This window comes from Bombina bombina, chromosome 4 (assembly GCF_027579735.1).
Source record: "Bombina bombina isolate aBomBom1 chromosome 4, aBomBom1.pri, whole genome shotgun sequence".
Taxonomy (NCBI): Eukaryota; Metazoa; Chordata; class Amphibia; order Anura; family Bombinatoridae; genus Bombina; species Bombina bombina.
Window position 1 is genome coordinate 609,056,868 of NC_069502.1, and position 24,029 is coordinate 609,080,896.

Genomic DNA, 24,029 nt, shown 5'->3' on the forward strand with positions numbered 1-24,029 from the left:
GAACCAAAAATAGGCCAGCTCTTAAGCTTACATTGCTTTTTTTAAATAAAGATACCAAGAGAATGAAGAAAATTGATAAAAGGAGTAAGTTAGAAAATTGCTTAAAATTGCATGCTCTATCTGAATCATGAAGGTTTAAATTTGACTAGATTATCCCTTTAATATAAATAGTTTTTAACAGGTGCATGAAATAGTTCTTTCAAGGATTCCCCAAGAAACCTCTTACATTTTATTCACACATTCACATTTTTCTGTTTTTGACTTAACAACATTTTTGTAGATATTTTACAATTGTTGTATAGTTTAAATAGTTTGCATCTATGTTACAAATTTGTGGAATTTGTTCCACTTTTATTCTAAAAAAAATGCAATTTGCAACCCTAAACTGGCACTCATACAGGCATACAATCATAAGTTGTGTGTTAACTCTTAAATTAAGTTTCTAAAGAACACACTGTTGCTGTTGGTGGGAGGAGCTGGAGCACAGAGGTATAGTGAGATCCTCTAGTAATGGGCAGCACCACTTCCTACAATATGCTAAATGCAAGCCTGCCAGCGGTCTTGCTGTGTGATCACCCCCCTCCCCCACAGTGTGAAACACATGGTGCTTACATTTCTGTGTGGCTTTCTCTGGGGTTATTTAGCTCCCCTCAGTATTAATAGGACTATTGCTCCTTATGTGGGTGAGACTGTGACAGAGAAAGATTCTCTGGTCCAAAGGCAACCATTCAACCCTTCATTGGATTTAATTTGCTTTCATTAACCAAAGTGACTATAGATTATATACATATAAATACAGTGTAAGTTTGTGTATGTAAGTGTGTGTATAAAACAATATTAATTGTGAGGAGGATGGAAGTTTTGCTGAGTTCCCACACTTTTTTTTTTTTTTTTAGGATTTGACCCCTGATATTATCACTCAATAAATATCTTGAATATTAGGATGATATTGTCACAGGTTCATGTACTCAACAAAGATTAGATGGTTTTAAATATTTCATTACATGTATTAATGTACTGTAAAATGAGGTATTCATTTAAAGGGTTCAACAAATAAAAAAAATGAATTAAGTACTGCAATTTTTATCTGATGACAGAGCAATGAACTGGCTTTCAATAATTATTAATACACTGCATAGCATCAAGAGCTGCCATAGTGTTACACAAATTTTGAGACTAGAATGACTGCTTGATGGATCTGAAATTCCTCTTTGCACAAGCACTGAGAATGTAATCTTAGTTATTCTACTTGAGAAATTCCACATCTTGTCGTATGGCAAAGAGCCTTTTGCTTGGAGGAGAGAGCAGGTACTATTTCTGTGTGATTTATGCATGACAACAGGTACATCTCAGCTGTTGCCTGTGTGCGCCAGACATGCTGAGCATTTTATCTTAGGACGGCAGACACAAGTACCTGCTGCTTGCAGAATTAATGCCCCCTGCTTCGTCTCTACTTACAATCTCTTTTTTTCCCTCTGGTTCACGGGTGCTTATGTAAATGAGCTCGCTCTGTGCCAGAATGTCATCATTTTAATGCAGTGCAAAATGGAATATGCATAATTATACGTGCGCCATATGGGCTGGATACAGCTCAGCTGTGAAATTCTGAAGGCATTGAAAACACGAGAGAGGGAGACAGAACAGTTCAAAAAGATTAGAGTGGTGCAGAGTGCTAATGTCACAGAGATAAATGTTTTAATGAGAATGTAGCCGACACTCCCTCTCTCACCTACTTCCTTTTACGCTTTCAATCTAATACAGAACACTGTGCAGCCTGGGAATGAAACTTTTTACTCAAAAAGCACAGCTAATGGGCCTACTTAATGCAGCTATTTAAATTGCAGTTTGTTAATTAACATGTAGATACAAATATATCATACTTTGAAATACATCAAGTTAACAAAGTATGTTTTCTCTGTATTTGCAATAATTGTTGCTGTTTTGTATCCACCCATAATATGTGATTTTTAATACTTAGAGTTAAAAGGATAGTTAAATTAAAGTGAATGTCAAGTTTGATGAATCAGTGCTCGTTTTTTAAAAAACCCTATTAACCCCTTAATGACCACAGCACTTTTCCATTTTCTGTCCGTTTGGGACCAAGGCTATTTTTACATTTCTGCGGTGTTTGTGTTTAGCTGTAATTTTCCCCTTACTCATTTAATGTACCCACACATATTATATACCGTTTTTCTCGCCATTAAATGGACTTTCAAAATATACCATTATTTTTTATCATATCTTATAATTTACTATAAAATTTTTTATAAAATATGAGGAAAAAATGGAAAAAAACACACTTTTTCTAACTTTGACCCCCAAAATCTGTTATACATCTACAACCACCAAACAAAAACCATGCTAAATAGTTTCTAAATTTTTGTCCTGAGTTTAGAAATACCCAATGTTTACATGTTCTTTGCTTTTTTTGCAAGTTATAGGGCCATAAATACAAGTAGCACTTTGCTATTTCCAAACCACTTTTTTTCAAAATTAGCGCTAGTTACATTAGAACACTGATATCTTTCAGGAATCCCTGAATATCCATTGACATGTATATATTTTTTTTAGAAGACATCCCAAAGTATTGATCTAGGCCCATTTTGGTATATTTCATGCCACCATTTCACCGCCAAATGCGATCAAATAAAAAAAATTGTTCACTTTTTCACAATTTTTTTCACAAACTTTAGGTTTCTCACTGAAATTATTTACAAAAAACTTATGCAATTATAGCATACATGGTTGTAAATGCTTCTCTGGGATCCCCTTTGTTCATAAATAGCAGACATATATGGCTTTGGTTTTGCTTTTTACTAATTAGAAGGCTGCTAAATGCGACTGCGCACCACACGTGTATTATGCCCAGCAGTGAAGGGGTTAATTAGGGAGCATGTAGGGAGCTTCTAGGGTTAATTTTAGCTTCAGTGTAGTGTAGTAGACAACCCCAAGTATTGATCTAGGCCCATTTCGGTATATTTCATGCCACCATTTCACCGCCAAATGCAATCAAATTAAAAAAAACGCAAAATTTTTCACAATTTTAGGTTTCTCACTGAAATTATTTACAAACAGCATGTGCAATTATGGCACAAATAGTTGTAAATGCTTCTCTGGGATCCCCTTTGTTCAGAAATAGCAGACATATATGACTTTGGCGTTGCTTTTTGGCAATTAGAAGGCCGCTAAGTGCTGCTGCGCATCACAGATGTATTATGGCTAGCAGTCAAGGGGTTAATTAGGTAGTTTGTAGGGAGCTTGCAGGGTTAATTTTAGCTTTAGTGTAGAGATCAGCCTCCCACCTGACACATCAGACCCCCTGATATCTCCCAAACAGCTCCCTTCCCTCCCCCACCCCACAATTGTCCCCGCCATCTTAAGTACTGGCAGAAAGTCTGCCAGTACTAAAATAATTTTTTTTTTTTTTTTAAAAAAATACATCTTTAGCATATTTACATATGCTACTTTGTAGGATCCCACCTTAGCCCCCAACCTCCCTGATCCCCCCCAAAAACAGCTCTCTAACCCCCCCCCTGCCTTATTGGGGGCCATCTTGGGTACTGCAGCTGTCTGCCAGCACCCAGTTAACAATATTTTTTTCTCTTTTTTTTTTTTTTTTTTTACATTTTTCTGTAGTGTAGCTTCCCCACGACCAACCCCTACCCCCACCCCATCCCAGATCCCTTAGATTACTTTTTGGGGGCATTTATTCCCCCTCTTCCTCCCACTTATTACATTATTATTTCTGTAGTGTAAGCGGTTCCCACCCGCTCCCTCCCGTGCACGCGCCCGCCCGCCGATCCCCCGTGCATGCACGTGTGTCTGTGCGCGCCCCTGACTCTCCCGCCCCCGATACCGCCCCCCTCTGTGTATCTGAAGCCATCGATGGCCGCCCACCCGCCTCCCACTGCAGCTCCCACCCACCAACGATTGCGGCCATCGATGTCCGGTGTAGAGAGGGCCACAGAGTGGCTCTCTCTGCACCGGAGGGGTACAAATTGTTATTGCAGGATGCCTCGATATTGAGGCATCCTGCAATAACCGGAAAGCAGCTGGAAGCGATGAGGATGGCTTCCAGCTGCTTTCCAAACCGAGGATGTACGCCATACGTCCTCAGGCGTTAACTGCCTTTTTTCTGAGGACGTATGGCGTACGTCTTCGGTCATTAAGGGGTTAAAAACAGGGTCACTTTCATTCATCAAACTTTACATTTCACTTGTTTTGTTAAAATACTTACCTTTTAGGGGGGCGTGTCCAAGCAGCGGCTCTGTGCAGTCGCACTCTTCTGTAGCTCCGGGAGAAATATCAATAATCCGCCGGTTATTGTTATAACTTTACAGCTTAGATCACTAATACGACAACTACATTTAAGGCTACAACTTCAATTGCTGTATTAATGATCCCGGAGGTGGAATAGGACAATTAAGGCCTGTAGCGGCGGCGACCTAACAGGCAACGTCTCCCCCCTGGACTCCAGGGGTGTCTAGCCAGAACTGATTAACTCATCTACCTACTACAAACTTGTGGATTACTACAAACCTTTCTTATTATATATAGGCATAAGCCCTCAAATAATGCAATCACACAGCAGGTGCAGACGCCGGCATCAGCCAGCTACCATGTGGGTTGAGGACTCATCAGCCGCTATGGATATCGGGCTCGCTAAAATTGAAGCCCTGCTGCAAGCACTGATAGACAAAGCCCCTTCGGAACAAGACATACAGTTTCTTATGGAAAAAGCAGGAGCCACTAAAGTTGTAGAGTCGATGCCTCAGCAACCCGCAAGGAACGACTCTGTTTTAAGCCTGAAGCTCGAGGAAGACTGACGAATTACCAAGCTGAGCGACAGAGCACCTCAACTGCCAGGCAACAGCCTTAGCATAACCTTGTTGCTAGCAACTAAAGGCAATATACGTGGAGAAGTGGACACTCTGATCTGGCATAACAAGCAGGTCACAAACCTCTACCCAACTTCGGATCTACCTAACCAGAGAAACATTGGCACTTCTAAAATGGTGCCCGAAGCAGCATTGAGCAGTCCCCAGATGGGGAAACCGAGTATAACTCCCCCAAAAGATGACATTAGCAGGCAGAGCAAATCTTCTACATTTACCAAGTTTGCAGCTCCTGTCGGTTCAGAGAAACCTTATATATGGGCAAGAGGGGATTTAAAGTTACCGTGGCCGCCACGTGGCTCCAAGGTAGAGACGGATCTGGAGACTTTCAACACATTTACCCTGCTTATGTCTCCGGATGGTAAGCTAGACAGTATTTGGCATATGGCTGGCAGCGAGGCCTGGTGTGACTCCTCAGGGACTGTGAACCACGTTAAAACATCTCCCGACACTGCCACTGTTAGACATAAGATGCTACTGAGGGGAGAAGTACAATCTTGCCCAGATACCTCGCTGACTGGCATGCTTAAACTTTCTAGGGGTTGACAGCGCACCTGAATTACATATTTAATAACAGACTTTCAGTGAGTTATCATTGTTGATATGTTTTGAAATGTTAGATGAACCGTTTAGACTTGTAACAAATGTTTGTTCTGTGGCTTGGTAGTTTTGAATCTGTGCTCAATAATACATATGTGAAACTGGCTCAGTGTATGGGGATTAGAACTGCGGGGGGGGGGGAGGGGGAGGTCACCCACATCATAGGTAGCCTGGTAGCGGAGAGAGGGCTGTGTGGTGTGCTGTTAACCATATTTAAGGCGTATATATCAAACACACATCTTGTCGCCTCGCTCGCGGCCGACGGCCGCGGTGGCGGGCGGGGGGACATGTATCTATTATATGAATGAGTTGCCGCCATTTGTTAGTCACTGAGTGCGCCCGGCAGCGCAACATTGAGCCTTCCCCTGCCCGCAGCGCCCTTTCTATATTATTGCTCAGTTGATCGTTCTGCTTATAACCCACTGCTGCAAGCCCATCCAAATACCCCAGGGCCCTGACATTATAGGAAAGAACTGGGTTACCCTACACTACCGGAATGCATACTTCCTTAACAGTATGAGTGTTCCTTCCCTATGGTTGGTCTGAATAAACTCATTGTGAAGCCTACCTAAATGTATCTGAGGCTTAGTATAGCATCCACATACCTAAATCTTGTCATGTTTTTGTTTTTTCTCTTTATACGAAAATAACAGTAGTAGATAATATGTATAAGATCTCTGGCTATTTGTGTCTCCACTGACATAAGTTCTTCTGTGTTGTTTTGTCTTTTTCTGTTTGTTATGTTGCATCCTACCCCTGCATACCCCCACAATTGTTTAAAAGTGATTTTGTTTAAGGCCCAAAAGTGGTCTGAAATGCTAATTCTGGGGAGATAAGTAAGAGGTACACTGAACTAGAAAATGTGCTTCTAAATCATGAGCCCCAGCATGGAGTATGGAGGACAGACATTATTAGCATTATGTACTTTTTTGCTCAAAGCTTCTTTATGATCAACATAGGGGATCAACTTAATGATATATTGTATAATGACATTTTTGGAGTGTGCAATGTACTTGCAATATATGATGTGTACAACTGTATGATATGAATAAAGCTTTTTTTTGAAACCTAAAAAAAAAAAAAAAAAATACCTTTTAATCTTGAAAGCCACTCCAGCACTTACCCTGCCCGTCGCATGCCTCTTCATATTTTAAAAATGACGAATCCAGCTCCCTCCAATCACAGCATTGCCTCAGGAAATGATCCCCTGGGGGGGAAGCCGTGATTGGAGGATGCCGTATTCGTCATTGCTGACGTATGAAGTGACGAGCGGCAGGAGGGGGAATCGCTGGAGCGGCTTTTAAGATTAAAAGGTAAGTATTTTAACAAATGAGTGAAATGTAAAGTTTGATGAAAAAAAGTGTCCCTGTTCTTAGTAGGATTTTTAAAAACCGGACACTGATTCATCAAACTTGACATTCACTTTAACTATCCTTTTAACTCTAAATATTAAAAATCACATATTATGGGTGGATACAAAACAGACAGTAACAATTATTGCAAATACAGAGATAACATACTTGTATATCAAAGTATGATATATTTGTATCTACATGTTAATTAACAAAGCTGCAATTTAAATATAGTGTATATATATATATATATATATATATATATATATATATATACTGTATATAGTGAGTCAGGGACACAGTCTGTAATCTGTTGGTGAGATGGCTGGCCTGACCCTACCCGCCCCAGTACTTTATAAAGTGGCCACAGTAGTCTGTGACATGGTCCAGCCCCCCTGTACTGTATATAGTGGTACTGTATAGACTGACACTGTTTACCCCCATTTCCCCCCCCCCATGCTGTAGTAACAAGGTCTATAATTTGCTGGTTCCACAAACATACACACATGCATACATACATGCATAAATACACACACAGTCACATACATACACACACAGTCACATATATACACACATACACACACACATACATGCATAAATACACACAGTCACATACATACATACACACACAGTCACATACACACACACACACACACAGAAACACTAACCCCTGTAGTCAAAGACACTAGTAAAGCATCATGTCACACTCACATGATATCAGTGCAGGCAGTGGCAGGTCAACGTTTTTTATTGTAAAAATTTTTTTTAAAGCTGGGCCCCCACCCTTGGGGGCCCAGACGCAATTGCGACCCTCCGCACCCCCTGTAGTTTTGCCCCTGGGTGAGAGAGGGAGTGTCGGCTACATTCTCATTAAAACATTTATCTCTGTGACATTAGCACTCTGCACCACTCTAATCTTTTTGAACTGTTCTGTCTCCCTCTCTCGTGTTTTCAATGCCTCACTTTAATAATAACCATGATTTCATGTGTTTAAACAAGCTTTTAAGTATTACTACATTTTTTTTATTTATTTTTTCATTTTTGCTTAAAGTGACATTAAATCACTATTAAATCACCCAGGACATACTTGAAAACCCAGGACATACTTGAAAACAAGAGAAATCTCAATGTATCCTTCCTGGTAAAATATTTTATAAATAAATAAATAAATAAAATCAATCCAAAATTAATTTCCCTAAAATGTGTAATTCTGCATAGTAAAAAAAAACACATTTGTAATGTTTCTGTTTTGCTTACTCTCCTGTAGTTTTTCCACTATCCCTAGAGAGATCCAACTGCATCCTACAGAATCCACACTCTCTATGGTGATTGTTTGATCAGTGCAGGAGCCATTTATATATGTCCCTAATTAACCACATGAAATAAAATAAGATAAACACACTCAGGAGGCAATGCACACTTTGTTTTTTCTTGATCTTCTGGAGTGCAGTAATGTGCTATACATATGTCAAAATGATGTCATTTTAAAAATAAGGGTTCTTAACTGCAAATTGCGCCTGTTTTGTTGTAGCACAAGCAAAGCCTTGTTTCACCCATTGTGGAAGTTTGCCATTAAACATAAAAAACATTCTTTTATATGCATTTAGGATTTGATGGTGTAGCTGTCAGCACAGTTCTTTTCACAAATATTAAACATGCATTTCTTTATAAACGTGTCCTTTATTAAACTGTTGCCTGACATGTATATCTATGGGGTTGATCACAATCCTTTAGAAAAATGTGTCTAATGATTTTCAGCAGGAAAACACCAATAAAGTCTAGGGATTGTTTTAGATAAATTATTTGATGAAATATTCTATAGGATTGTGATTGATCCCTATATGTTCTATTAGCTCTGTAAACTGCTCCAATCAAGAGAGTCAAAAGGTGTAATTGATCTAGAGCAGTGTTTCCCAACTCCAGTCCTCAGGACCCTTAACAGTCCACATATTCACTAGAGCACAGGTGAAACAATCAGTTCAGCCATCAGCTGATTATTTCACCTGTGCTCTAGTTAAGATATAATGAATATGTGGCCTGTTAAGGGTCCTGAGGACTGGAGTTGGGAAACACTGATCGAGAGGATATAGAATATACAGAACAGGGTTGTCCAACCTAAAGGCCAAGGGTCCGAAGGGACCATCCTTTGCCTTTTGTTTGGCCTTCACCCTTCATTCTGCACTAGTCCTACCATATTTGGAATGCACAGAGGCTAAGCTGATTTATTACTGTCCTCTCTGTTTCAGGATCTGTAGGATTATGATATTTGGTTAAGAAATTGTAGATTATAAAAGTAAATATATACCTCTTTGCAAAATAGCACAATTTCTTGACCAGCCCTGCTTAAAAAAAATCCAAAATGGACGCCTGATTTCATAAGGTTGGACACCCCTGGTATCGATTATTCTGCTATGTGAAACAATCTGCATGTAATGTTAATTTATCATCAAGAACATATCATTTTGTTGTATTGTATCTCTAATTAATATTTAATAGCAGCAAACATTATGGCTAGATAAGAGATATGAAGTGCTTTATATTTATTATTTTGCTTTTGTTTCTAAGCTGTTATGAACTTAGAACTTTTGTTTTCTATATTACAAGTCCCTAAATAGGCCATTATATTTCCCTTCAGGCTAGAGATGAAGATGGACATGGTGAAAATTTTCCCCAGCAACAGCACTATGCTAAGGAAACTCCGAGACTTGCCTTCAAGAATAACTGCGAACTACTTGTAAGAATAACAATACAATTTAAACATTTAAACAAGTCGAGATTGTTACTTTAGCACAGTGTAAATGCTTGACTTTCTAAGTTATTAATAATGAAAATATTTGATTTAGTGTTGTATATATTGTTAATGTTAATATTGATAGATTTGTAGAATAATTGTATACAACTAAAGATTTACTCAATATATATAAATTGCATATATAGTTGTATAAGTAAATAGTATCTTTCAGATTCAAAAAGTACATTTTTTTGTATCTTGTTAAATGCACGTGCAAGAATAATTAAAAGGTTTTCTTAATTAGAATCATATTATTTTGTTATGCATCCTATCTTTTTTTTTTTTTCAAGCATTTTATTTTTAACCAGTTACATAGAGAAAAAGTCTGAATCAAATTTGTTTCTTGAGTTGAATAAGTGAAATTAGGCTCTAAAACATGTTTCTTATTTCCTGTTCCAGGATTTATAATTGCTTTTTTTTTCTTCTTGGTTATTTAATTCCATGTCAGAGGATCTTAGAGTTGACACAGTATAAAGTTGAAACATTATTGATTTCAGCTTCCTATTGATTTGCAGGACCACTGCTAGATGACAGCAATGCATTTATAGTTTGGGAACCATAATGCAGCAATTTGTGAAAAAAAAGAGAGAATCAGTGGTGTATTCAGATATAAAAATATCAAAATGTAATTATTTGATAATTATATATTTAGTTTAAAGAGGTACAGATGGATTAGAAAAGCAATTTAGGGAAAGTTAAAGAGATAGTCTAGTCAAAATTCATGATTCAACTTTCATGATTCAGATAGCGCATGCAATTTTAAGCAACTTTCTAATTTACCCCATTATAAATTGTTATTTGTTCTCTTGGCATCTTTATTTGAAAAAGCAGGAATGTAAGCTTAGGAGCCAGCTAATTTTTGGTTCAGCACCTGGGTAGCGATTGTTGATTGGTGACTATATTTAGAAACCAATCAGCAAGAGCTACCCAGGTGCTGAACCAAAAAAAGAGAACGAGGAAAAATTGATAATAGGAGTAAATTAGAAAGTTGATTAAAATTGCATGCTCTATCTGAATCATGAAAGTTTAATTTTGACTAGACTATCCCTTTAAGTTTTATAAACTTCTGTGCAGTCTTGAAAAAATCAGAAATTATTCAGAATCAGAAGAATTAGCCACTGATTCAATTTTCCTTAGAATAGAATAGAGATAGAATGACCGTTGAGTCTTGAGAGACCTCAGAAATAAGTTTTCATCTCTTGGTGCAAATTCATGATATCAGCCCTTGACAGAATTGTTTCATAAGAGCAACACACCCATAAACCATTTCTGGCAAAGCTTACATAAACCTAATATATTAAACTCTGAAAAAAAAAATGTTATTGAAGCAAAACAAAAAGTAATATCACAGTTAACATTCACTTCTGCTCTATGAATATTAGTGTCCTAAAATCTTAACAATATATATTCATTATTTTGTACAAATGTGTTACATGTTATGAATATTGAAATTTACAGTTTTTCCTTGGAGATTTTTGTTGTTGTTGTAGAGATTCAAACACTCTACATAAGTACTAAACCCACATTTTTTTTCTTTCATGATTCAGATAGAGCATGCATTTTTAAGCAACCTATTAATTTACTCATATTATTAATTTTTCTTATTTCTCTTGGTATCTTTATTTAAAAAGCAAGACTTTAAGCTTAGGAGCTGGCCAATTTTTGATTCAGCACCTGGGTAGCACTTTCTGATTTGTGTCTAAATGTAGCTACCAATCAGCAAGTTCTGAACCAAAAATGGGCCGGCTCCTAAGCTCAGATTCATGCTTTTTCAAATAAAGATAGCAAGAGTATGAAGAAAATTGATAATAGGAGTAAATTAGAAAGTTGCTTATAATTGCATGCTCTATCTGAATTATGAAAGAAAAAAATGGGTTTAGTGTCCTATTAATTAATATTCCTAATCCAGTGACATAAAAAGTAACCTTATATACCTCTCGCAGAATAGTTTTCTGGCAAGTCATTTAATAATTCCAAATTACTCACAATGAGTACTATGTTTGCTACCCTCCAAGTTCCCCATCCCCACTTTTGTTCATATTTATTAATACATATTAGTTATCTGACATAATATTACATGAAATAATAATGTTAGGTCTTAACTGTTAATGGTGGTTTCTTTCTGCTAGAGATATCTAACCCTCATTAGAAAGAGGTATCTCTCATCTTTCATAAAAGTGGGCTTTTAAATGTATACATCATTTTTGCCAAGAAAGAGACATTGTTTTAGCACCCTCTCCCTTTAATTGCTATCTGGAGTGCCAGGTGACTAGCTGTTGAAATTGTGGATTCTCTGATTTTTTCAGTAAGTGGTTTCACAGGTATATGGATTTATTTTGGCAGAGTCAGATGCACGGCCTTACAAACTTCTCACATTTATTACTACATTAAACCTGGCCTATAACAGTCATTTTGTGATAACTGGAGTTTCAAGTACCCCCTTACTGGATTGTGCAGTTTCTTTTCTAATTTGAGGAGATGGATGAATTAAGGATTCTGCCTATTTCCAGCATCATAATGTAAACCAGGGGGGATTTGTCCCTTATTCTCCTTCCATTAAAGGGACAGTAAAGTCATAATTATACATTCATGATTCAGACAGAACATACAATTTTAAACAACTTTCCAATTTACTTCTATTATTTAATTGACTTCCTTGTCTTGTAATCCATTGCTAAAATGTTTATTTAGAAAAGCTCAGGCGCAGCAAATAACCTAGGTACTAGCTGCTGATTGGTATCTGCATATATATACTGATTGTTATTGGCTCACCCATGTATTCAGTTAGAAACCATTAGTGCATTGCTGCTCCTTCAACAAATTATACCAAGAGAATGAAACAATGTGATAATAGAAGTAAACTGGAAAGTTGTTTAAAATTGTATGTTCTACCTAAATCATGAAAGAAAATTTTGGGTTTCATGTCCCTTTAATGTCCATGTTAAGATGATGACCCCTAGTGGCTATCTGGCAAAATGTAGTAAAACAAATATTTTCATTATTTCACAAATATTAATTGAGTGATAAGAGGATGCCTGTTTTTCTCTTTCCCCCATTGTTGATAGAATATTTTAAGGGACATGACATGCAAACCTTTTCTCCTTTACAGCTAAAATATATTTCAAAATGTATTACAGTGCTTCTTTTTTTTTTCTTTTTTTAAAATTGGATGTGCCTGTGCTGAAGAAACTAACTTTTTCTGTAGGAGTTGTCCCTGAGCCAGTTAGCAGCAGAGTCCCAGGACTCCAGTGTACACAGTTATGTCCTTCCTGTTTATCTCACTTTAACATAGTAGTGACTGCTGAACTTTCGTGTGCATGATAAAAAAGAGAATAAATAGCATGTCAACAGTCCTTTCAGCGCCATCTGAATATTACTTATCATGCTTTATTCCAGAATAGTAATTTGATGCACTATAGCATATGTTTTTATGTATGCTTGGAGTTTCTTGCAATAGGATAAAACAGGCAAATAAAAAAGTGTAGAATTATTTCACACATACTTTGAGGGGAATCTAAAAAAGAATAATACTAAATATGTTACATTTCTTTTTTTTTCTTTAATTGATGTTCATTTGCTGAATGAACAAACTTTTTATGCAGGAGTTGTTCATTTCAACCAGTGAGCAATAAAGTCCTTGTGTATAAATGCACACAGCCATATACTTCCTTTCAGTTTCATATTACATTTAAGCAGATTTTATTTAAACATTTTTCATGCAAATATTATTTTAGCATCTTCCATATACATCATGGAAAATTATTGAGTAATATGACCCTTAACTTTACCCAGGGAACCTTATGCTGCAAACCAGTACAAAGTCCAGTTATTTAAAGGGAAACTATATTGAGCACTCACTAAGCCTTTATATAAGGGGGTGGAGATTTCAGTCTTGATTACAGTTTTTGTCCAAATTTCTAGTTTCCGCACCTATTTTTAGCACTTTAGCACTGCTATCTGCTGTAATGCTGTACATCCTCATTGGTAATGATACCACTATGCACTAAATGGGAGCATTCTGTCACGCTTTTCAGTTAAATGTAGCAAGACAGAGAGACAAACATAGACGACATGTCGCATACATAAGTATGTATTTCCAGACCCGCTCATGATGGTTTTGCTTCAAACTATATTTTTCTTATTTTAAACAATATAGCAAACCAGTCTAGGCTTTGACTCTAGGATATTTATATTTGATATTTTTGTTTTGTTAGGAACATATTATGCAAACATTTAGAGAATCTTTCAAATCAAATAATTTTTTGATGTTTCTATATCCCTTTGGCATGGCAAGGGTTAAGATTTTAAAAGTACTTTTATATTTTTCCTATATTGTGGCTACTTAAAGTGGTATTTTAAAATGTGTTAAAGTTTTCTTATTTTTTAAAAAAATGGTTGTTCCTGTTTATAATATAGCTATTTTTTTTATTTTTGATGTTATCACTGTTTGCAAATAGAACTGCATGAATTGTCCTTAGGAACCCGTGAGCTATATTTTAAAATGAGTTTTGCATAAATATAAATTTACTGTTAGTTATAAAAGTTTAAAAAGCATAGCCTAAACTTTTTCATGCAAAATAAATAAATAAATATTTAGATGTCATTTCTAGTCTTTCATGCATAATATATTTTTTTAGTATAATATCACTTTTTAACACTAACTAGCATTGATGATATACATCTTTCCTATAATCAGCTGAATATACAACTGGTATAGTTTCTTAGCTGGCATGTCCATTCTCTAAGCAGAAAGATGAATTTGGAGCACAATAGCAACAGGAATGTGAGGGTTACACCTTAGTATATGAAAAATAGGACCATTTATTACATGTTCAGTTTAGTTGAAGGAATAGTCTAGTCAAAATATATAGATATAGCAGCAATTTTAAGCAACTTTCTAATTTACTCCTATTAACAATTTTTCTTCGTGCTCTTGGTATCTTTATTTTAAAAAGCAAGAATATAAGCATAGGGGCCGGCCCATATTTGGTTCAGCACCTGTGTAGTGCTTTCTGATTGGTGTCTAAATGTAGCAACCAATCAGCAAGTGCTACCCAGATGCTGAACCAAAAAATGGGCTGGCTCCTAAGCTTACGTTCAAATAAAGATACCAAGAGAACGAAGAAAAATTGATAATAGGAGTAAATCAGAAAGTTGCTTAAAATTGTTTAATTTTGACTGGATTATTCCTTTAAATCAGCGGTTCCCAACCTGGGGTACTTGTACCCCTGGGGGTACTTGGCAGACCAGTTGGGGGTACTCAAAACTATTGTTGGTAATGGCGGAAGATCCGGGGGGGAAGGTCGGGGGGGCACTCTCAATGGGTCATCAACTAATAACCATCGTGGAACTGTGGAAGGAAGGAGCGTTCAGCCGGAAAGTGACAAGTGAAGTCCTGGCCTGGCATATAGGCAGATGGGAGCCCCTGCACCTGAAATATGTGGACCGGGTGTGGATGACTCCGGTCCACATATTAATGATCACCCTGTCACCAGACAGCTTAGCCTCCTGCTTCACCCACCCCCGTGCACAAAATGTTGACTGCGAGTGCGCAGTTAGAAACAGCACTGCAGCAGCATAGCTGCGTAGACACGTGTGGTAGAGCTGTGGAGGTTGCGAGTCACACAGGCGAGGTGGGTCTGCATCCCCAAATAAGTTATAGTCAGTGCTGGTAAGTAAAGTACTAATGCTAGTGCTTGCTTGAGTCAGATTGCTTCACTTCCAACTAAAAACGTCCATAGTGGCTGGGTGGTTTATATCGATCTGATCTCACAAATTAAAATATTTATTTTTCTGATCACGCTTTGACTCCCCCACGGGCAGTGTTTAGGGGCAACCAGCCACACAGCAGGGCTCCTTCTGAGAATAAGATCTGAGCTTTAATTCTGTTGATACACGTACAGTCGTATGCCATTCAGATATAGCTTACCTCCCCTATAAAAAAAGCGCTTCCTTTATTTTGAGGGATGGGTGTGGGTAACGAAGAGAGGGGGTACTCATAAATGAAAAGCCTAATCAAGGGGTACGGGAGAGAAAAAAGGTTGGGAACCGCTGCTTTAAATGGACATGAGTATATGTTGCTTTTCTCAGGTCCTTTGCACATTAGAAATGTGATAGCCATCTAAAGTGAGTTACTCCTTTATACATAATTTGACAGCATGCTTCCCTAGGTAGTAGAGTGCTGCTCCTTCAGAATTACAACCCTGAGCCATGTACCATTTGACCTATGCAAATAATGCCTCAGGACAAGAGGTGGAAGGATGTCTGCTTTTTTGACATTTGGATAGTTGAACAAGTGTTAATCTTGACATTTCTTCTACCATTTGAATGTTTCTACCGAACAAATACAACATTGTTATATAAATGTTACATTTCACTATATCAAATATAATGTTCAATTTAAAAAATACATCAGAAGTAGCAAAATTAACACTTGAAATATTATCGATTGTCATAGAGATATTATAAAGTCAATAATATCTCAATAATTTTTCTGTTAGGAGGTTTTTGTTTTGTTTTGTAAACATAGAACATTCTATTTTTTCAACCCCTTCAGGATGGGGGCAATTGTTAATGATCGGAACAAAGTTCAGATGTAAACATTAACAGGTAACAGGGAGTTATGCGATCGTCACTGCGATCACATGATTCCACCACTGGGATCAAATCCTGGGAGACTACATACGCTGGCTTTTGTGCTTCATCAAAGCAGGAGGGTGCAGGATGGCAAACAATTAAATAGCACTAACTCAAAATTTTAAATAAACAGTAAATTTTGTTCTGACAGATTTCAAAATGTACTTGAATTTGCAGGCACCCTGTATTATGTGACAGCCATCAGCCAATCACAGACTCATACACTTATACACTATGAACTCTTGCTCATGCTCAGAAGTAGCTGGTACCTCAAAAAATGTGCATTTAAAAAGACTATGCACACAAAGAAATGGCAGTAAATTGGAAAGTCTCTTAAAACAGAATGCTCTATCTGAATCATAAAAGTTTCATTTTGACTTAAGCTTCCCTTAAAAAGACATTAAACACTAAATACATGCTAGATAGAATGATGCATTCAAAGAAAAGATTAGTCCATGACTAACATGTAGATGTATTTTTTAAAGTTTCATTAGTTGTTTAAAAAGTGACAAAATAAGTGTAAAGTTTTAGTGTCTATAAAACACTGGGAGCTGCCATGTTGTAACTTGTGTTAACTTCTCTGCTGTGGCCAATTAGGGTCAGTTATACATAGGTCATTAGAGTGTGCAGCCAATGGTTGTGCTGGATTTAACAGTGTTCTGCACTTCCATTTCTAACAGGAACTGAAAAGCTCACAATTTCAGAATGGAATTACAGTCAAAGAGGACAAAATAAATAATTAAAGTATATTGCTGAGCTGTTTTATTATATACAATTTATCATATTATATTATCTCAAAGTGTTTAATGTCCCTTTAAAGTTCATAAAAAATACTTCAAAGGATATGAAACCTATTTTTTTTATTTCATGATTCAGATAGAGCAGGCTATTTTAAGCAACTTTCTAATTTACTCCTATTATGAATTTTTCAGCACCTGGGTAGCACTTGCTGATTGGTGGCTAAATGTAGTCACCAATCAGCAAGTGATACCCTTGCGTGCTGAAAAATGAATAATGGACCGGCTCATAAGCTTATATTCTTGCTTTCAAAATAAAGAGACCAAGAGAATGAAGAAAAATTGATAAAAGGAGTAAATTAGAAAGTTGCTTAAAATTGCATGCTTAAAAATGGGTTTCATATCCCTTTAATTGAAGAGTAGAAAAAGTTAATTAATGAAGGTTAGATGTCAAGCATTGGTTAGTTTCTATGCAGCACATCCCTATGATTTCTATTCACGTCATATGACTGCTGAAGCCACTCCCATAAATGCCCATCCATTATTCTTATTTGTTTGTATTTGACAATCCTTCCAGGTGTGCCCTATTACTACATTACCATTCTTTACAAGGGGATCAGATCATAGAAAGATCTAATGGTTAGTTCCTGTTATTTATACTTAGATCCATAGGGGTACATTTATCAAGCAACGGATGCTGCTTATTCCGCACAAGCCTTCTGGCTCGCTGGAAACAGGATTTAAGAAGCAGCGGTCTTAATACCGCTGCTCCTTAACTCGCCCGCCACCTCTGAGGTGGCGGACTGCAATCCTCCTGATTAGATACGATCGCTATGATTGACACCCCCTGCTAGTGGGCAATCGGCTGTGCAGGGGTGGCATTGCACAAGCATTTCTTGTGAAATGCTTGTGCAATAATAAATGCTGACCGTGTATACTGTTGACATTTAGCGCTGTCCGCCCGACATTTGATAAATCGGCCCCATATTTTTTTAACTAGACTAAGCTCTAGCCTAGGGATACCCTTTCACTCAATATTTCTTAGAAATTAGCAATAGAAATCTGTTTGCTCTGGTTATATTTATGTTCTGAATTTGAAACTTAAATGTTTTTTTTGCTAAAAAGACATTATTACACAAATGAATAAAACTGCATCTTCATAGCTAAGGAATAATGCAGATTTGTTTTGGTAAATTAGTATATTCGTCTGCTTTAACTGTTTAAAGAAATAGTCTAGTCAAAATTAAACTTTTATGATTTATATAGAGCGTGCAATTTTAAGCAACTTTCTAATTTACTCCTATTATTAGGGTGACCATATTGCCGCTTTAAGAAGGGACACATATGAAAAATACATATGTCAGGGTTCCCTGAAAACAGCCCTGACATATGTATTTTTCATATGTGTCCCTTTTTAAAGCGGCAATATGGTCACCCTACCTATTATCAATTTTTCTTCATTCTCTTGGAATCTTTATTTGAATGTAAGCTTAGAAGCTGGTCCATTTTTGGTTCAGAACCTGGGTATTGCACCCAGGGTAGCACTTGATGATTGGTGGCTACATTTAGACACCAATCAGAAAGTGCTACCCATGTGCTGAACCAAAAATGAGCTGGCTCTTATTTATTTATTTATTTATTTATAAAATATTTTACCAGGAAAGATACATTGAGATTTCTCTCGTTTTCAAGTATGTCCTGGGGCTTATGCTTACATTCTTGCTTTTTCAAATAAAGATACCAAGAGAATTAAAAAAATATGATAATATGAGTAAATTAGAAAGTTGCTTAAAATTGCCTGTTCTATCTGAATCATGAAATTTTAATTTTGACTAGACTATCCCTTTAAGGATTCCCCTGTCTCCCAGAACAAACAGAGTCACATCCCTGTAGAAGTATATGGTTAATGAATGTGCTAAATATTTCTATGCTTCTATTTACAGGACACATTTATATTCTTATAATCTCACTGTCCACAGATGCTGAAAGATAGCCGTCTAGTTATCGTACACAGGCATAGTGATGATTGTGCATGTCATATACTTCACCTTAAGGAAATATATGGCTGAAATGACTGCAGGGGTAAATGGTACTGCATGAGAGAAAGTAAAAAAATTCTGTATTCAGTAAAAACAAGCAATATACGTCATACATATTGTTTGTATATCGCTGCATTATGTTTTCATTAATTAAACATTTTATGGTTGACTTAAAGGGAAATTCCAGTCAAAATTTAAATGCACATAGATTAATTAAATATTTGAATAGAAACATATTTGCAATATACATGCATTGGCATAAATGCTCCTAGTAAAATTTATCACTGTTTTTGTGTTAACATTTTTCTCTGCACGTGCATGTAAAGCATACCTATATATTCTCAGTGCACCAGCATTTTCAATACCGCAGCTGCTCAGAGCACCATTGGAGCTTTTATCATGCTGGTGCACGGTGCATACTTAAATACACTTTTTAAATCACTTTAGCTTTTATTAGAGGCATTTTTGCCAATACATGTATATTTCAAAAATTATTCTTTTCAAAACTGAAATGCATTCATGTGGATTCCAATTGTGGCTGGAAAAGTCCCTTTAATCTTGAGTTGAATGTTTCTTATTGTTCACAAAGCATACTTATATAGGCTCAGGAGTGTGCATGCCTTGAGCACTGTCTGGCAGCAGTGTGTGCAGTTATACAAGCAACCTGTAGAGGGAGACTGAAGCAGACAGTAATTAGGGACAGCAAGGAACTGCTCTGCGCACACACCTATTGTATACTCAAATAGGTTTATACAGTCAGCGCTGCAGGGGTATAAAAGCTCTTGGATTTATGGGATCTTCCTCTAGACTCCCAAACAATGATCCTAAAGGGGGGAGGGATTTGGTATAGACCCAGGAGCGCCTATTCGGCTTATACCCACAAAAAAGAGAACACAAAAAATGAAATAAAATAAAAGCTTTTTATTCTTCTATTTCTATTCAATTACAAAAACTTTTTTATTTCTATTAGATTACAGAGACCAATGTAAATAAAAAGGGGCCTGATGGACCAGATTATAAATAGTTAAAAATGAATATATAGCCCAAGATAATCCGTATGGTTGGCCAACCTACTAAGTATTGACTTATAGATAAAAGCTCAAATCTGTATTTCAATATGTCACAAGTAATAAAAAATATAAAAAACATATATATGTACACACTGTCTAAATATTAGCAAACTGTCTAAATATCAGTACATTATATGTTTCCGTATGGTATCGCTATAAAGCACAAAACAGCGTTTCAAAACAGTGTTACAAAATGAGGCTTGTAACTTTCAAACCCGATTAGGCAATATTTTTAAAACCTTATGCAAAGTACTTCAGCTTAGTACTAGCTGTCTCTTTCTCACAGTGTGATATCACATATGCTCACGGCCGTGCTTAATTTTATAAATCACCTGTCTGTTGTTTTGGTGTTATTTGGTGTTACTTAAATTATGGCAGTCCTAACAAGTGTACTTGTTTTTTAGAATACCTTTATTTATCCGACCTTGTTTATCGGTCCTTAGGATTCTTTGAAGAAAGCTCCGTAGAGTACTTTACCAGTCCGCCGATGCTGGAACCGTCAGTCTATCTCAGCGTCTTAACCGCTGTATGCCCCAGACTCCGCACCTTCTCCGGATAAGGCTGTGATTGGGTCTCTGTTGAGGGGTGGGTCCTGCTGTTACTGTGTTTGACGGCTCTATGGCTAACTTCGTCTCTGGCTCAATTTGGCCTCGCTTCCATTGAGTCATTAAAAATGGAGCCGTAAGCTACCGAAACGGACGACAGCTAAAAGTAATTTACGGCTCCATTTTAGTACCAGGTTTCCATTGAAAAGATTAGCGTGTTGCGCGCAGTCGCTCTTTTCGGCCGTACGTAAGTTTGCGTTGCCAACCGATTTCGGATTTGTCGAAAAGCGCGCCATAACAAGTGCATTGCCATGGTAACCCGACCTCTGTCTATAAGAATAACGGTTTGCGCCTGCGCTCTTTACCTGTGATCGCCTCTAGAGAGAAAGACACAGGAGCTAGTTGCGTTGGTAGGAGTTTTGGGTTTTTGAGAGTTGTTTGAGAGTTAGTGGAGAGATTGATATTTTATTTTCATATATTCTTATTGTAGGCCTCATATAATATTAGGAACACACACACACATCCATACATTAGTTAATTAACACACATTAGTTTATACACACAAACACACACAAACACACACTTTTATTTGATACAAACACATTCACATTTTTTTTTTATTTCATTAACCCCCATATCCCCATCTTCCTTTATTACTCCTTTCATTAATCCCCTTATTCCACTTCCCATCCCCCCTTTGACTACCCTTCCCTTCCTCACTATATAACTTTTTTTTTTATATATATATACATTTTGCCCATCCTATTTTTTTTTTTTTACATCCCATATTTTTTGTTTCATTTGACTGTATTGCCCACCCCTTTCTTCATTTGCATCCCTTATTATTTTTCTATAATTTTGTTATAATCCTCTTTAGTTTTTCCTTTTTCATTTACATCCCTTTGTTTATTTTCACCCCCACATTTTATTTTTATTTTGAGGGATATAGAATAGAGATAGTTAGGGTCTAGATAGGTTAGGTAGTTAGTTTTGGGGATATTTAATTTAAGGTTTAGTTAGGTGAATTAGTGTAGTTAGGTAAGCTAGGGACTTTAGTGTTAGGTTAGAGTTAGGGAGGAAGGAGAAAGGGATGGATAGGCCTAGTGGAGTTGGAAAGGGGGTGGCTAGGGGGAGGGCAGTGGAGAGGGTGGTTAGAGGGAGGGGGGAAGTAGGGAGTAGTATGGGCAGGATTAGGGGCCGAGGTTTGGGTGGAGGATTTGTCCTTCCTCAAACCCTGGCAGAGGAGGGAAGGAGAGAGGGTGGAAGAGGAGTGGAGGTGGGAGGAGTGAGGAGGAGTCAGCCTTAGCTAGGCACAAAAAGAAGAGGGAGAGTGGGGCAGACTGTGGCAAGTGGGGGTGGGGCTGGTGGTAGCCTGTCACAGCCTGCAGGGACAGAGGAGGTAGAGAGGGCTGGTCCCCAGTCACAGGAGGGAGAGTCTGTGTCTGCTGGCCCTTCAGGTGTGAAGGGCAGGCTAAGAGAGGAGAGGTACTCTGAGGAGGAGAAGGAGGCTCATGTTGAGGCCTACTTGGAGAGGGCAGCTCAGCTGGAGAACCCTAACCTGAGGCCGGGTGTCCGGAATAAGCTGTGGGAGGAGATTTGAGTGGCAGTCAGCTGCTTAGGACGTAATCGTTCTACTGCCAGCATTAAACACCGCTATCATGACTGCAGGAGGGAAGCCAAAGCTAAGCTGGCACAGCAGGCCAAATATGCACGTGGGACAGGTGGTGGTCCTAGCAAGAGAATACACCTAAGGTCATGGGAGGAGATGCTGTCCAATGTCATTTCGGATGAATCTGTTCACGGATGTAAGGGGACAATGGACACCTCTGTGCCACCTGAAGAGGTGTATGAAGGTGAATATTCAATATTAAATATAACCATATATGTGATGTATATATGTTGTATATCATAAATACCCATCTGTGTTTAGCTATGAATCTAAATTTACATAGTTGTATTTAATATGTTCAGCAAGCACTCTGTATTGTATATCTGCTCCGACAAGCAAGAATATTGATTATATAATATCCAAGAATATTAAGCATTTCATTTAAATCATGTGTCATTGTCCTTAAAGGGACACTGTACCCAAATTTATTATTTTGTGAATCAGATACAGCATGCAGTTTTAAGCAACTTTCTAATTTACTACTATTATCAATTTCTCTTCGTTCCCTTGCTATCTTTATATGAAAAAGAAGGCATCTAAGCTTTTTTTCTAGGTTCAGAACTCTGGACAGCAGTTTTTGATTGGTGGATGCATTAATCCACCAATCAGCAAGGACAACCTAGGTTGTTCACCAAAAATGGGCCGCCATCTAAACTTACGTTCTTGCATTTCAAATAAAGATACCAAGAGAATAAAGAACATTTGAAAATAGGAGTAAATCCGAAAGTTGATTAAAATTGCATGCTCTATCTGAAGCACACAAGAAAATATTTGGGTACAGTGTCCCTTTAACAATGTTCCTTTAAGACACAGTCTATAAAGATTCATCAGTTATGGTCATATATGCTTGGATTTTATCCCAAACACACTATATATGTGTGTATGTGTGTGTGTGTGTGTGTATGTGTGTGTGTATGTGTGTGTATGTGTGTGTGTATGTGTGTGTATGTGTATGTGTGTGTATGTGTGTGTGTGTGTATGTGTGTGTGTATGTGTGTGTGTATGTGTGTGTATGTGTATGTGTGTGTATGTGTGTGTGTGTGTATGTGTGTGTATGTGTGTGTATGTGTGTGTGTGTGTATGTGTGTGTGTGTGTATGTGTGTGTGTATGTGTGTGTATGTGTGTGTGTGTGTGTATGTGTGTGTGTACATATATACACATAAATATGGAATATAATAGTCTGTATTGTTATGCTACAAAGTAATATATTCTATTAGATAGATAATGTAAACATACCGTATATTTATTTGTAGGTTCCGAACAAGAGGAGTATGAAGCTGCACCAACACCACAGCAGGATGTTCCTACATTCACTGAGGAGGATGAGGATATCTATGGTGACACTGCCTTCTATATCAGCCTCTTAGAAGATGATATGCAGCAGCCTAGGGCATATAAGGTGGAGGATGTATCAGGCCCTTCTCCATCTACCTCGGAGACAACATTTCATGTTTTGGGTTCTGAACCAGCAACAAATGGCACAGCCCCCACAGCTGCACCCACCGCAGCAGATGATGCACCCCCCACAACATCCTCCTCAGCAGCAGATGATGCACCCCCCACAACATCCTCCTCAGCAGCAGATGATGCACCCACCACGACATCATTATCCTCAGCAGCAGATGATGCACCCACCACAGCAGCATACAGATCTGCATCATCTGTACTATATGCCTCCCACTCCTATGGCACAA

General features: G+C 37.6%; 1 protein-coding gene across 1 annotated transcript in view; it reads left to right on the forward strand.

Annotated features, from left to right (window-relative positions):
- SOBP (sine oculis binding protein homolog) overlaps window positions 1–24,029 on the forward strand; it is a 343,381-nt gene that overhangs the window by 210,137 nt on the left and 109,215 nt on the right. Inside the window, exon 5 of the mRNA XM_053710599.1 lies at window positions 9,483–9,581. Coding sequence (XP_053566574.1) covers window positions 9,483–9,581 — 99 coding nt within the window. The remainder of the gene's footprint in view (window positions 1–9,482; window positions 9,582–24,029) is intronic.